The sequence below is a fragment of the Girardinichthys multiradiatus genome, chromosome X (assembly GCF_021462225.1).
Source record: "Girardinichthys multiradiatus isolate DD_20200921_A chromosome X, DD_fGirMul_XY1, whole genome shotgun sequence".
In the NCBI taxonomy this organism is placed as follows: Eukaryota; Metazoa; Chordata; class Actinopteri; order Cyprinodontiformes; family Goodeidae; genus Girardinichthys; species Girardinichthys multiradiatus.
Window position 1 is genome coordinate 14809281 of NC_061817.1, and position 16286 is coordinate 14825566.

Genomic DNA, 16286 nt, shown 5'->3' on the forward strand with positions numbered 1-16286 from the left:
AGAGCCTTTTGTTGGGAGAAGGATAAGTCAGCGTCTGATCAGTGAACCATACAGATGTCTGTTAGAGGAGTCTGAGAGTCTATCTGGAAGAGATATTCAAGAGGTTTTCAGAGAGTCAAATATTCGTCAAGCCACCCAGAAACCTTCACGCCAAAGCACAGTAACAGCACCCAACAAAACAACCCCTTCAATCAGCTCTTTGTCTGCATCAGAGGTGTCAGCTCTCCTAGATTGTCATAAAAATTGGGATACAGCCACAAGAATCAGATCTACAGTGTTGGTGGACCACATCCAGAGTGTGATGTCCACTGGCCAAGATGTATTGCCATCATTTTCCAAACAAGATCTTAGGGACAGACAACGAAAAGATGCTGACCTAGCAAGAGTAATATTCTATGTTGAACGACATCGTAAACCATCAAGGAGGGAGAGAGATAAGGAAACTGTGAGTGCTTTGAGGCCAATATGGCAGTGGGACAAACTGGTGATAGAGGACAGTATTTTATACCGTGTGTCTAAGGATCTAATCACCAGGAAGAAGAGACACCAATACATTGTGCCTTTGTCACTCAGAGAGGATGCTTTACATGGGTGTCATGACGATGCAGGTCACCAAGGTCAAGACAGAACCTTCTCCCTTGTGAAACAGCGGTTCTACTGGTGTTTTATGGAGAAGGATGTAAGAGATCATGTTAAGCACTGTGCCAGGTGTGTAGTTGGTAAAACACCAGACCCGGATGGCCGAGCACCACTTGAGATCATAAAAACTACAGCACCATTGGAATTAGTATGCATAGACTTCTGGACAGCAGAAGATTCGAAGAACCGTACAATTGATGTTCTCGTTGTGACTGACCATTTTACCAAGCTGGCACACGCCTTCTATTGTCCTGATCAGACAGCCAAGCAAGTAGCATGGAAACTGTGGGATAATTTTTTCTGTTACTATGGATTCCCTGAAAGAATACATTCAGATCAAGGAGCAAACTTTGAGAGCGAGTTGATGTCAGCCCTTCTTCAGGTCTCTGGTGTAAAAAAGTCTCACACCACAGCCTATCATCCAATGGGAAATGGATCTGCTGAGCGCTTCAACCGTACCTTGGGGAATATGATTAGAACTCTTCCACCACGTGCAAAACATGTTTGGCCTCAGATGTTACACACCTTGACATTCATGTACAATAGCACCATTCATGAGACAACTGGAGTTCCACCTTTTTATCTAATATTCGGCCGAGTTCCCCGCCTCCCTGTTGACGTCCTGTTCAAATCTGCTCTGAGAGACAACAGTGAAGTCTCATTCCCACAGTTCATCAAAGAGCTAAGAAAAGATCTTCATGAAGCCATGATGGTGGCAGAGAAACATTCAAGTGATGAACAAAGACGGCAAGCCAACACATACAACAAGAGAGTCAAAAGTGTGGAGATTGAAATTAGTGACAGAGTTCTCTTAGCAAACAAAGCAGAGAGAGCTCGAAGGAAGCTGGCAGGCATATGGGGAGAAGTGGTCTATACTGTGGTCAGCAGCAATCCTCAGACCCACATCTTTGAAGTCCGCCATCCCATCTCAGGTCAGACAAAAGTGGTTCACCGTAATTTGTTGCTATGTGTAAACTTCCTGCCAGTCATGCCCGAAGCTGGTGAAAGTGCTTCTCATATCTCATCCTCTGCTTCAGTTGGAAATGAGGCTGTCGATTTCTCTAGTAAGCAAGATACACAGCCTGCCTCTCTCACTCCTTCTTGTGTATCAGATGAGAATGAAGATGTGAATCTCTCTGGTCAGCAACTCACACTTGACTGTGCAGTAGACAATACTGTTCGCACTCAGCACTGGGTCTCTCAGATTCCTCACATGGATTCACCTCATCTGCCTGAAGATCAAGTAGCATCTGCAAACATCGGTGCGACAGATAATATCTTTGAAGATATAGCCAATGATGATTCAGCTTCAACTAGGACATCCCTCTAAGTGACCCAGTTCCTCATGATGGTATGGGATGTCAGAGTATCCAAGAGTATATAAGGCCTAACAATTCTAAAACATGAGCATGACACCGGTTTTGAAGCTGTTAGGACTAGGACTGGTCGTGTTGTTCGACCTGTCAGTAGGCTTATCCAATCTATGAACACCCAGACATTGCAGGCACAGACTAAGTTGAGAAATTGGGCGACTTCCTTATTTAGTGTTAACACAGCGTAGTCTATTAGACGTCCCCTCCTGTGAATGTTTCAATGTACTTTCTTTGCTCCATATATCTCTGAATAATATTTTTGTAGATTGGTTAGTATAAGTTTTATTTGAATTTTAAAAGTGTATTCGGGTACTTTTTATGTCGTCTGTGATGGGTTTGTGATTAGCACTGCACTACCCTCCTTAGTTCTTCATTGAACAGCTTTACAGTTCGTCAGAGCACACTTTGTTGTTGGTGTGTTATTCATTCAATTCGTTGATTATGAGATATGGTGGGACTTATTTGAAATTTTGGGGATGTTATTCTGTATGTTTCCTGAATACATTGTGTTTGTTTTGTGATTTTGACATTTTGACAGTACTGTTTCTGATCTAATCAGCCATTGCTCTGGTGTTGGACTCAGCTGAACTTTTCCTGGAACATCTGTTGGTTTCTTCACTCTTTTTGCAGCTTCTGCATAATTTATATTATTAATGACTTTAACTTGTTCAATTTCCACTGCTTTTCTCCTTACTTCACATCCTCCATAAGTCACCCTATGTTGCCCTCCACAGTTACAACTATCCTTGTAACTGGATACAAGTATCCTTTCCATTTTTACATTCATCATACCCATGCTCCCCTCCACACTTTGGACATCTTTGTTTCCCCTTACATGCTGCTGCGATATGTCCATATCTCTGGCATTTATAACATCTCAGAGGAGGAGGAATATATGGCCTAACAGGAAAACACATACACCCTACTTTTATTCTTTCAGGAAGAGTAGCTGCTTGAAACTCCAACATCACCGAAAGACTTTCCACTCTTTTTCCTTCAACTGTTCTCATCAATCTTTTTATTTTGCTTACTTCACTTCCATAGAAGTGCAAATATCAGCTCTCCAAACTTCTTTTTTAACTCTCGAGAGAGAGCTAACGGACTTTAGTTGAATACCTTCATCCTCCTTCCTAAACTTTATGATCATTTTGGACTCCTCCCTAACAACCCTTTTACAAACCGCAAGATTTTCATCCGAACTATTTTCTTCTAGGCCCCGTTTACTAATTTGTGTCCCTCTCAAAGTATCTTCTTTTTTACTTCTCTCTTTTCCTGACCCTCTGCTACCACGCACTGGAGTCCAATCTCCAAAATCCATCAAATCATCTCCCTCATCCTCAACCTGAGATGTCATAGCAGTCCAGTCACAAACCAGTTTTATACCAACAGCCCTGACATGAGATCTGCTATTCACGCTCCACCCAACTCTAGCTCCAGCCAATGGATCAAACTCAATTCCTTCTGAAAGAAGCTCTTACGCCTCCTTCTGGAGATCCACTCCTTTTGAGCCCAGGCTGATTGCTCGCTGATGAGTAACAGCTGCGCCGCAGAACCTGCCGGTCACGCCCTCAGTAGGAGAAAAAAACACTGCAGAAACACACAGCCTGCACTCAACCACCGTGGATATGACACCATCTTATTGGGCTGGTATTCACAGGACAACCCTTATCAGACTGAAATATTATTTAATACAATATTAATATTAAATAATATTTTCATATTCATAATCACAACACTGCTTTTTACCCCCCCAAGTACAAAATTTAAAACGTAATTCAAGTACATCTCGTATACTGGACTGTCTAAATATCTAAGCCACTCCAGATTTATTTAAAACGTTTTTATTGTCAGATATCCTAAACAACATTAACCATTTTCAAGATCAGCAAGATCAGTCCTACTTGACATTACTTGGTAACCAAGCTACGAAGGTAAAGTGTACTTCATGAATAAACCACTGATTTTATCATGATGAATCACCACAAGTTTTGTACATGTTCAGGCTCCATCACACAAAAGGATCACACTTTATTCTTGAAGAGCCCCAGACACCACTCCAAGACCATTACGATACCATCCAGACTCCAGCTTTTATGTAGTGAATCTCTAGTTGGTTTTAAGGAAGCCTTATTGTCTGTGGGACTGCTGAGATAAAGCTGTGAAAAGACTCACATCCTTATCTGTGAAACTTTAGCATCTTTTGACACAGAAGATAAAGTCTAGCTTTCATTCTTTGACCTCATTTCTTATTTTCTTATCCCACGTACTTCATTCAGATTTTGTTTTAGCAGTTATTTGGCTAACATCCCTCTCTAATTCACTTCATCTTTCCTTCTCTTCATCCCATTAATCATTTAATGTGTTGTTGACACAATGCTCTTAAAATAATTGTTAGAAACTGTAAGCTTTATTTTTTAATGTCTTGTTTATAAACGCAATCAATTCAGATATTAAGTTTCAGATATGAAACTTACAAGTTAAAGCTTGGGATCCTCAATTATGGTGACCTTGTTCATATAAAAAAATACTTGATGAAAAGAAGGTTGTTTGTCATGTAATGTTGCTCTCTAGCTGTAGATATTAGGGACTAACATTAAACAAATAATTCTACAAAAACCACCAGTGTTACTTTTAAATTGCAATGTTGCTGAGTTTCACTTAATAACTGTTTCTAATGGTTTTTATATCCAGATCTCTAGAATAATTAACTCAAACTTCAGATTTTACCACAAAGTATAACCAGTGGAGGCAGGGAGCTCCTGTATTACATTGAATCTGTCCTTAATATTATAAACACTTTCAACTGGTAATTGTACCTAATGTTATGTATCATTCCGAGGTAGAGACAGGCAGACTGAACATGCCACCAGTCCAGAGTAGGGCCTGGCACTGCCCAAACCTGAATGATCCCAGCCCAGACCCCGACCCAGACCCAAATCTGGCCCCCAACAACCCCTGACTCCATCCACGGGGACAATAAAGGGATCCACCGGGTCTAAATGAGCAGAACAACCAGAGCCGTCCTACGACGAAACAGTCCCAACCCTAATGAATTCCAACTTTAACCCAACCTCTCACCCCCTCCATGAACCCCAACATGAACCTGCTCACATGGCCAACCCCAACCAGGACACAGATATCCAACATATGCCCCTGAACACAAAGGCCATGGATCCTCTCCCCACAGGGGCACACCCCCAAAAGAGAGCTCCATCCCAGAAAAACTGATGAAGACAGATCCACATAGTGTGAGCACCTCAAACATTCCCCACTCCAAGCAACCCCGCCACATCCTGCCCTCCACCACTGGTGATGCAAACCCCCTGCAGGACAGCAGCCAGCACCTCCTGCCCACACACAGAATCCTCATGTCTGCATGCAACTTAACATTTACAGGTGGGTGCAGGCACCAGAAATAAAGTTAATTAAATAGATCCCTCTCTGGATGCCATTAGGTGTACCCACCACCAAGGCCCTACATGTGCATGTCATGAAAATGTTACAAGTAAGAATGTCTAAGTTTTATAATAAAATTTGGGCCCAGGCCACCATGAGACCTCGGAGATGGAAAACCCTCTCTGCACCCTACTGATGCACCAAAACCCCAAGGCTCTACATGAGTGGTCATGTGATAGAGCGAGTGGAGGGAGGTATCCAGATATGGGGAGGGAAGGACTTGGGTGCAATTGCTCTCCCACAGAGCCAGCTCCTCATTAGGCACCCCTGTTTACTGAGATCCACCAGAGGAAGGGTGGCTCTCAGTAAACAGGGCTATGGCAGCAGCACCACCACCAAGACTTATAGAGCTGGCTCATCCTGGGCAAGGTGCTTGAAAGGGTATGGGAATTAAGAGTAGAGATTCAAGAGTTTTGTGAAAAAAAATGCCAAGGACATCCCAGAGCTTTCAGATGCACACTGGATGGCAGATCTCGCCTTTAGCTGTTCATACGACTGTCCTAATGAATGAACTAAATACTAAGCTAAGTGGCAAGGGCTGCTTGGTGGCAACTTTCATGAGAAAGTTGAAATCTTTTCAAATTCATTAGAGAGCAACATGCCCACTAATTCACATGCAAACACTGCAAGAAGTCAATCTAACAGCTAAACACCTCTAAAAGTTTTCATCCATATTAGGAGCACCGCAGGGTCGACTTTTCAAGAAGATTTGACCACTACTAAACAGCTGAAACAAATGCACATCATTTCTTCTCCTTTTACTTATAGTGTGGATAATGCACCCATTATAGTCCAGTTTGAACTCATTGATCTGCAGCCCGATAATCTACAGGCAGAACATTTTAAATTAGTATCACTGTCCTCAGTTTTATTCCTCACTAAAAGAGGAAAAATTTCTACACTCGTCATCCAACATTTTTATTGTTAAAGTTCCAGATACAAATCAAGATACAAATCCTTACTGATAATCCCGACTGTGCTGTCCTTCATATATACACCTCAAATATTCAACCTAACTTCAATGGACTTGTTCAAGCCAAAAAAAGTTAAAATTTCCCCAACTGAACTCTAAAAACTCTGAGATTAACCAAAAAAAAAAAAAAAACACTAGGTGCAGTTATTGCTGTTTTTTGCATAACATTTTGGAGTCCAATCTCCGAAATCCATCTCATAATCTCCCTCATCCTCAACCTGAGACGCCATCACAGTCCAGTCACAAACCAGTTTTATACCAACCGCCCCGACGCGAAATCTGCTATTCACGCTCTACCCAACTCGTGCTCCAGCCAACGGATCCCTCCAACCACCACCGAAAATGTGGACTTCTTCTCCCTGACTGTCAGCCTCCGCGAGCTTCCGTTCAGTGAACACCTCCCTCCTCCTCTGTGTCCAAAGTCTTCTGGTTTGAAATTATTCAAAACGATTTGGCTCCAGAAGGCCAATCAAGATGGAGGGGAGAGACAGACAGTGTAGGGGCAGAAAGCTGTGTTTGAATAGATTAAAAGTGTTATTATTGTGTTTACCATTATAAGAATTCTGTGAATTCTTTCTTCTGTGCATAAGGAAATAGGCCTGTCTGGAAACAGATTACATTAGGGAAAAGTTATTGGCGAGAGGTAAAGACTAATGGGTTTGTTATTGCAGGAAATCTTGTGATGCCCTGACTCTGCCAGGTCAACGTGACATTAGAAGTTTTACATCCAGATAAGTAATGAGAATGTTGTTATAAACTGTCACATAGGCCAATCTGATGTTTTCCAGATGTTTGGCTGAATGTGTATTCTCGGAAAAGTAGAGAAAGCAATGTTGTGGATGCCAGAAGTTTTACGTAAAAGAGTATGATGATTTCAATTGGTCAATAGAATCCAAATACACACCAATGCGTTGGATCTGTAAAAAAACCGCCCCGTAAAGACTGAACGGGGGGTGACTTCTGGAATTTTTGATGAAGATGATTCGGTGCGCTTTTTGAAGAATAAAGTCCCCTCTCGTGTGGATTGCTTCAAGGGAGAATATTTCTGAGTACTGTCTTAATTATTTTAGCTCAGTGATCAGACCGCCCGCTCCTAAAACAGCAGGTAGATGAAAAGTGCGCTCCAGACCACGTGTTGATTTCATGTGATTTTGAGCCATTTGGTAAGTTGTTCAGTTTGACGAGGTGTGTGTGGTGCTTTCCCATTGGCTGAGACAGTGGTTAGTATTTTACACGTTTCTATGCTCGGCTTGAATTTATTGACTTGTTTTACCTGAGTTCTATCGTGTTCGTTTACCAATATACCGCCACATTACTTACGCACAACTCTCGCGAGATCTCAGCCCCCTTTGTTGTTCAGTTTGACGCGGTGAGTGTGGTGCTTTACCATTGGCTGCTGAGTAGCAGGGTTAAACCATTTCTGTCAGCCAGAGGGGGTTTACCTGACATTATTTAACATAGTAAGCCTGATAGTTCTTGGTCCTTTTCTCCCTTCTGTGTGTAGCCTATTGAAATGTAATAATTTGAGTGCAATTTTATGACAAAATACATTGTAAAGTCATAAATTATTTTCATAAAGATACATTACCTCGTTTTGCTCCATTACTGCCTCTTTTGTACACATGTATGTAATTTGAAAAATTTTTATTTCTTAACCAAAAATCATTTCTTACAAATAGAAATCAGAGATGTCCTCTGGTGTTGTGATTATGGGCTCAAAGCTCTTTAATAATTACAAATTATTAACCAAAACCACCAACTGTCACTGTTTATTCAACCACTTCACTGAAGCTGGGGATCTTTGACCTTGTTTTGACAGATAAATCTGCACGAAATAAACACAAACGCTTCTCTTAATTATATATATGAAGATTTATTGAAGCCAAATAATTCTGATGTACCATTATTCTGGTCCAAAAACCTTCACCTAACTAACAAGCACCGTTCTACACAAAGGGAATAAAAATAACTACCTAACAATAATAATAAAAGAAAAACATATATGCGCATTTAGTGTCTACGAAGATCAAACCAGCAGTTTTATGGACAAAATGTGTAATTTGGGTTAAATGGAAAGAAATCCTCCTGTTGTGCTGATGTCTCGATTGCAGCGATCAGCTGATAAAATGGTGGGGCCACGCCCCTTTAGCCACAACCAGCTGAATGCCCCAAATCTTGACAAAGGGTCATAAACTCTGAGGCGGGAACTCAGTGGAAAATCTCCAGCAATAAAACTGGAACAAAGAGTGGTCGGGCGAGGCCCAGACCACAGTTGCTTTGAATGAAAAACTTTTAAAAGTCCAACTTCTCACTCCTGGCTGATTTGGGTTCAGCCGGACAAACATTAACCACGCACAATTCAGCAGCGCTTGCATAGCAAATCAAAACACAGCTCAGCATAAAACACTTCAATCAGTATTGCATGCAACAAGTTAATACCCTAGATTAACTAATGGTGATTCTAAATGACCTTCACTTTGCCTCATCCTGCTCAGACCTCTAAATGCACCTATCCGGTTTAATATGAAAAGAACGAAATTACGCTGAAGTTGATTTCTTCTCTTCTCTAGCTGAGGAGGGATCAGGTCTGAAGAAAAGGAGGGGAGGGGGATCACGCGTCCGTGATCGAATTACGAAAATAAACGTTAACTTCTCATCCGTCCAGGAGGGGAAAAGATGAAGAACCCTTAGTCGGCTGCATGCACAAGGAGGTAAACTCATCTCCTTGGAAATAGAACCTCTGTAGGTTTCCACCTGCGCCGGGTGTCGGCGTGGTCTTCGATCGGCAAATAAATCCTCTGATCTTCTCATATCAGACAGATTTCCAGCTTTCAAGCTCTTCCGGGAATGGCCTTGTGGAGCAAAGGTTCGCCTGCAAGCTTTTGTCTCTCCAGATATGCGCCTCCGTTACGCTGTCCTGTTAGACAGGCGGGAAATGGCACCGAAACTTCATGTCCTCTGGGTTTTACACTCTTGGTGACGTCAGAGCTGCGACGTCTGTTGAGCTGCGTGTGTCAAAATGTGCGACCAAAATGGATGGTCCCAACAAGAGGATCCAGATCCTGATGACGACACGCAAATAGTTTAGTACTAAATGAAGTGTGTGTATAAAGCCGAAAGGAAGTGTAGACATTGATAACTTGTTTTAAACTTATCAATAATAAACAGGAGAATTGTTGAAAGAATTGTACATAAATGATCATTGCTTAGTTTAAAAAGATTCTTTATCCTTATGATTTACCATTAAAAGACATTTTCATTTATTTAGTTTGGTGAACTTTGATAGACGTGGTTTGAATACTTTTCACATTTATCTTGAGTATTTTATAAACTATTGACAGAATTGTCATCTTGTCTTAGAGTTGCATTTGGGTGATTGCTATGCAGACCGAGCAGGAACCTGTGTGCATGCGTGGGAGTCCTGGGAAGAGTACTATTCGCACCCCAGCCAATCTTCACGTCCTTGAGTACAAGATGTGGACATGTGTGCTGTATCAGTATCTGGATAGAACCAGTTTTAATCAGTAGAACTTGAATTTGTGAAACTGTGTGTGGTCACACCCACCTTGCTGTAACATGTGTTTTTTCCTTTCTTCAATAAAAGGCTGGTTCAGTGTGCAGCTCCTCTGAGAGAATGGACTGTCTCTCCCTGGCCAGCCAAAGATAACTTTGATTCGCTTGTATCTTCATTGCATACCTTCTCTGAGTTTATCAGTGTGTCTAACTCTGACATCCTTCCAGATTTAGTTTTGTGTTTTATGTTAGGGTTTATATTTTTATAGGTTTCCTTAGGTCTGTTTTCCATTAGTTTAGCTTTCCCCCATGCCCCTGTTTAGTTCTTCCTAGAGTTATTATTTATGTTAGCTTATGTTTAGGTTTCTTTTCCTTGTTCCTCCCAGTTTAATTTAGTGTTTAGTTCCCCTCCTGTCTCTGCATTTCCTAGCTCCAGTCACCATAGCAACCTCCATTCACCTGGCCAGCACACCTGTAAGCATTCTTCTGATTACCTACTCCTCTCATTCCCATTGTTTCACCATTCACCTTCCCTGCATATAAGCTCACCTGTTTCATTTGTTCCCCGTTGCCTCGTCCTGCCTGTTACCTGCCATATTCCTGTGATTCACATGCCTTGCTCCAGCATTGTTTCCAGTATTCCTGTTTATCAAGTTCCAGTTCAGCTCCTGTAAGTTCTGTTTGAATTGCCTACTGTTTTCTGCACTACTGGTTGAGAATTCTGCAAATCAATATGAAACAAAACTTTACTTTAATAGCTCCCGAGTACCTCCCTGCAAGCAACGTCTTGACAGTTTCATATATCTATTTTTTTCAAGAGGTGAAGAAAAAAAACACAGGAGCAGTTGTCTTATTTTTGCTAATCTAATTTGTCATTTAATTTAATACCAGTTATAATCAATACATTTTTACTGCTAAAACATTATTTGTTCTCTGTCGCGTTAAGTCTCATGACACACATTTTAAATGATAAGATATGACACTAAGTCTATTCATGCATTAATTTCAAGACAAAAAATACATTTTAGATCTGTTGCAAAGATCTGTTTTCTGTTACAAAAACTGAAGATCACTTAGCTCTAGCTTTGTTTTTCTCTAACATGGCACAACATGATCAAAATGGTAAAGAACAAAAATATATTCTCACATTTCCTAAAATGTTGAGAAACCTGTTGATTCAACAGCTTAACAAATTAGTTTATCTAACTAAAGCTTGAACATGAGTGAAAAAACAGAAAGCAGTGCAAAACAAAAACAAAAAAACATTCTTGATCATCAAAGATTAACATGTCTTTCAACAAGTTCACATGTGATATTTTATGATTTTATTTACAGGATCGATATCGTTACCATTGCTGTTCTAAAATAAATGGGTTAAGATTTCGGTTGTACAATGCTTGTATCAAATTTTCAAATATAACAAAATATGCTATGATAAGTTGATTTAATCATATCCTGTCATTACTGATACTTTGACATTTCAAAGATGACTTCATAAATGCCATCATTGGGTAACTGAAATATTTGAAATAAGATTAAAAACAAAGATTGAAGACTAATATGAGGTAAAACATATAGATGTTTGCTTAAAGCCATTTCAATGATCTTTACCTTAAAGTAAAAATCAATCAAGACGTACAAACTAAAGGTAATCATATGTTTGTCCATTCATTTTGCAGATTCTTCAGTATTTTAGCTTATTGTTTGGAAGCAGAGCTACAACTTTAGGAATGAGATTAGATTTTGTGAACAGTTGCACTTTTATCTCGGACTACACATTTCATTTAGGCTTTCAATGGCATCTTTCTTACTGAGGTGTTTCCATTGCTGAGGAATTTCTCCCCAACCCTGAAATTTCAAGTTATAATAGTCTTCCAGTTCCTCTTGAAAGTGGCAGATAAACCATTTCCAGTAGGCCAGCATAGAGGCATCAGCTGTAAGGCTCCATGAAGCATATTTTTCTCCAGCAGTTTGATACTGTTTATAAGGAACGGTCTTCTCTGAGTCATGTTCTGGGTAAAATCTTCTGTCACTTGCAACTAATGTGGTGCAGAAATCAATGACCAGATCAACTGTTCCTCTTCCATGCCAACCTTTAATTCCAGAGGGTCGATGAAAAGGAACACTGTGCTTGTCAGGACTGTGGTCCTTCAGAGTGTTGGTGCAAACAGAAGCACAGAATGGACACCGTTCCCAGCAGCAGTTACACAGCTGATCAATGAGGATTTGTTCAGGCTTCTGCCTGCATTCATTCACCTTATTCAGGGAGAGACTGTTCATCTCGCTTCTGATGTTTTTGAGGCCTTTTTCTATCTCTTCTTTAAGAAAGTCAAAATTGTTTATGTCACTGAAGTTCTGACAACTAATGGTATCAAGTGTCAAGTTTGGTTCTAATTTACTGGAAAATTTCTCTACCCACATTTCTATGTCTCCTTTCTTCTTTTTGACTTCATCTGTTGCCCCAAACAGAGCCTGACTGACAAGCCTGGTGATGTCTTCTACATTTTTGTTGAGAATAGTCTGGGCTTTACCTTTCTGTGTAGCAAACATGTATTTCTCCACTTCTTCTTTAATAAAAGCCTCTACTTGCTTCCTTGGATTTCGGATGTAGGTGATGAAACTGTTGAAGTCTTCTTTCTCTGCCAGAGATGCCAACACATGTTTCTCTAAGTTCAGTCTGTTCCCACTGAATGCTGAGAAATTGCACACCATCTCTCCAGCAATACCAACCCCAGTCTTGTTATAGACAGCTTCAACAGCAGAGACTTTGAGATTTTCACACATAATTTCTCCAAACACAACAACAGATGAGCTTCCTTTGCAGAAGCTTCTGAAAATGTTGTAATATTCCTTTTCCTTACTGTCCAAATAAGTGAACACATCATTGTTATCTTTGTATGTCTTGTGGGACTGTAAGAGCCACTTTCTGCTCTGTCAAACACGTACAGTAAAAGATCAACAGTAAACTCCTTCTTGAAGGTATATTTCCTCCCTGATTCAAACTCTGTGACTCTCTGTTTAACATGTTTGGCAAGTTCCTCCAAGTAGGTTGATGAGTAACCTCTTGTTGCAACAGGTTTGTCCTTCATAACTTTCAGACATTCTTGTTCAACTTGATTAATGAACAATCTAATCATTTCCTGTTCTTCGTGCTGAAATGAATTCTTTGATTTGTGTTGTTGCTCTTGTTGTGTTGTTGATGCCATTCCCATAAATTTTCGGGCAATGTCAAAAATTTTGCTTTGTTTGCCTGTGTCTCTGTCTGCTTTATTCTTGTTTTTCTGAGATTGTTGGCTCTCTTCGTAGAGTTTTTCAGACTTCTTAGGGGTTCTATAACAACAGTAGTTTCCAGTTTCTGACAGATTTTTGTATTTCTTGGACTGTTTTGACTCAATAATGAAGGAAGATTCAACACCAAGACCTCCAAGGACATTACACTGATCTTCATCCAAGCTTATGTTCTCAATGGGCTTTGTATCTGACGTTAATTCCTTAACCCAGAGACTCCAAACAGTGTTGAACTGTCCTTTTAGTTCCTCTACATCTGCATCAGTGCATTTTAACAGGTGAGCGAGCTCTTTGCTCTTCTGGAGCAGGTTGTTTTCAAACTCTGTCATCTTGTTGTCAAACTTTTTTCGAGCATTATTCTGCTGGATAAGTTCATCCAGTTTTCTTTTCACATCTCTAACGAGTTCCTCATGAAACTCGTCGATTTTGATCTCAAATCGACTTCGCCACTGAACCAACATTTCTTTGTCTTTGTCATCTTCGAAATAAGCCACAATAGCTTTTGTTATTTCAGTATATTTTTTGCTCATTTGTTTTTCAAGGTAAACTTTGTCAACTTTGTCCAGTTGACCTTTTTCAATTCTGGGATAAAGTTGATTTTCAATGTTAAGCATCTCACTCCTCAGGGCCCAAGTCCAGTTCCCATACTGAGCTTCAAGTTTTCTGTAAACTGCAATTTCTAGGGTGTTTTTGAAGCTAAAAACAAAGTGTTCATTCATCAAGGCGTTCCACAGGTCCTGAATTTTGGCATTGAAATGTGACAGAAGGATCCCGGTAGAGTGTGAGGCCTTAGACAGGATGACTGCCTTCAGTTCTTGGACACTCTCACTATACCCTGGATTTGGAGGAGCCATTGGTGGACTTCCCTCCCATAGTTGAGCAAAGTATTTCACGTCTTTTTGCACATCAAATGCAATGACATCACTGAAGCACTCAACATCACACACTTCCTCTTTGGCAGCCAGTTGAGCCATCTTGTCCAGTTTTTCCTGCAGGCGTCTTTTTCCGTCCATGTTTTTCTCTACTGCTGAAATATCTGTGACATTCTGATGAACAAACACACAACTTGGAGAAAGCTTTACCTTCTTCATCCTCATGAAAGCCTGCACAACAATCTGCAGGACATCTTGCATGTCAGCTGGATTCTCACCAAAGATGTTGATCAATGTCATGTTTCCCAAACCAACAACAAATGTTGCAAGTTCATTGTCATGATGAAGGGTAGCATTACCTGCTAACTCAAGAGCACGCAGTCCTTCAGTGTCTACAACTAGAACATACTCAAACTTGTAGTCTTTCTTGATTTCCTCTGACAGCTTAACCAGCTGCATGTAGGCACCCTTGGTGCACCTCCCAGCACTCACTGCAAACTGCAATCCAAACATGGCGTTCAACATCGTTGACTTTCCGCTGCTTTGTACACCCAAAACTGACAACACAAAGACTTTCTGGTCACCCAATTTCTTGATGACTTCCTTTAAAAGACTAGAGATCCATAATAAAGGCACATGACCTGCATCACCATCCATCAGCTCCATTGGGTGTCCTTTTATCATCAGATCTGCAGCCAGCTCAGGGTATTTAGTCCATTCAGTCTGTCGACCCAGTGATGGTCTCTCCAGAAATTTATGGGCTTCATAGATTTGTCCCATTTCTCTGAAAAGGTGTTCCAGACCAAATGTTGCTGATTGAAGCTTTTTTGATAAATGTTCTAGCTCAGCTTGTTTTTCATTTAATTGAGCAGATTTTTCATGTTTGTTCTTTAGAACCAAGACCTCTGACCATGTTTCATCATAGCTTTGCAGAATTGAAGAAAGATCATCTTTGGAGAGGGCATCTATCAGGATCTGAGTCCATTTTAGGAAGTATTCTCTGTCGTTTGGTGGCAAACGCTCAAGGCTCTCAGTGAACAATCTCATCATTTCATTATTGGACATGTTGCACTGTTTCTGTCGTATTTCTTTCAGCTGTTGCCTCTTCTGGACCATTTCTTTCTCAATGTGTCCCTTTAGATGATATAATTCTTTATTGATTTTGCACCACTCGTACCAAAGTTGGCCTTGGCAGGGAAGAAATTTCTCTTTTATTTCAGAAACATCCATCCTTTCAATCAATTTAACTAGTTCCATGGCAGCAGATTTCCCGTTCTGGCAGACCTCCATATCTTCATCCACTCTGACTCCAGAGACCTTAGCCATAGTTTTAAGCTGGAAGGATGTCTGGGGTCTAGACAATATGCTTCTTATAATCTTTTTTAGTTCTTCAGGAACATCAGACTGGCTTCTTTCTTTCAGACCCAGTTTGTATTTTTGTGGTTTCATCTCTACTGCACTACACTCGTTGTCAGCACTGAGAATAATCAGAGGCTTCGAAGACTTATAAAGCATTGAAATGACTGCACTACTTTCATGGTTTTTTTCCAAAGTTGGTACAAGAACAACAATGACAGAAGACATTTCAGTGAGTATTTCACGCTGCTTTACAATTGCTAGAGAATCCCCATGAAGATTGCAGAAGGCAATGCAGTCCAAAAAGAAATCATTGGGTTTTCCTGCAGGGCAGTACCAGGCAATCTCTGCCACACCATCCATTAAATGACGAGATTTGGTGCTTCCTGGGCAGTTTCTGTGGAAGAACGTGTTGTGGCGGTCATTGATCAAGGCGTTCATCAGCTGAGATTTGGACAAAGACATGGAGCCTAGTCGGAAAAATGAAACCATGGGAGTCTCAGCGTTGTAGACTGGCATGCTCTTCATGGTGACAGTGGTTGAATTATCTTTTGTTGTGCTTGTTTTCCATGTTTTTGTTATCTGTCTGAACGTCCACAGAGGACATACAATATTTGTTGTGACAAGATCAGGAACCAGCAGTGGTAAGGCATACTGACACTGTGACAGCTTTGTGATCATTTTCTGTTTAAGGAAGCTGTCAGAGCAGTGAAACACAGCCATTTGAACATCCATTGGGTGCACTTGGTTCTCTTGTGACTGACCTGACTCAGTGTTGGTGCTGTAAAGAGCGTCTAAATCATCATCATCTGTATC

The 16286-nt window shown here is 40.7% G+C and overlaps 1 protein-coding gene across 1 annotated transcript; it reads right to left on the minus strand.

Annotated features, from left to right (window-relative positions):
- Positions 1-3486: 3486 nt before the first annotated feature.
- LOC124863067 (interferon-induced very large GTPase 1-like) lies at positions 3487-16285 on the minus strand. Its single transcript, XM_047357320.1, has 3 exons — positions 12878-16285; positions 12486-12704; positions 3487-3599 (listed from the first exon to the last, which is right to left on the minus strand). Exons 1-3 carry the CDS (start codon positions 16203-16205, stop codon positions 3487-3489), a joined length of 3660 nt encoding a protein of 1219 aa, XP_047213276.1. The 5' UTR covers positions 16206-16285.
- Position 16286: the final 1 nt, after the last annotated feature.

Bases quoted from the DNA above. Each gene is read 5' to 3' on its own strand.
- LOC124863067 (XM_047357320.1), bottom strand. From the start codon at position 16,205: ATGGATGTTCAAATGGCTGTGTTTCACTGCTCTGACAGCTTCCTTAAA. The intron at 12,705-12,877 runs GTGGCTCTTACA...CTGCTGTTGAAG, and splicing joins CGTGTTTGACAGAGCAGAAA to CTGTCTATAACAAGACTGGG. The intron at 3,600-12,485 runs GTAAAGCCCAGA...GTGTTTCTGCAG, and splicing joins CATGTTTGCTACACAGAAAG to TGTTTTTTTCTCCTACTGAG.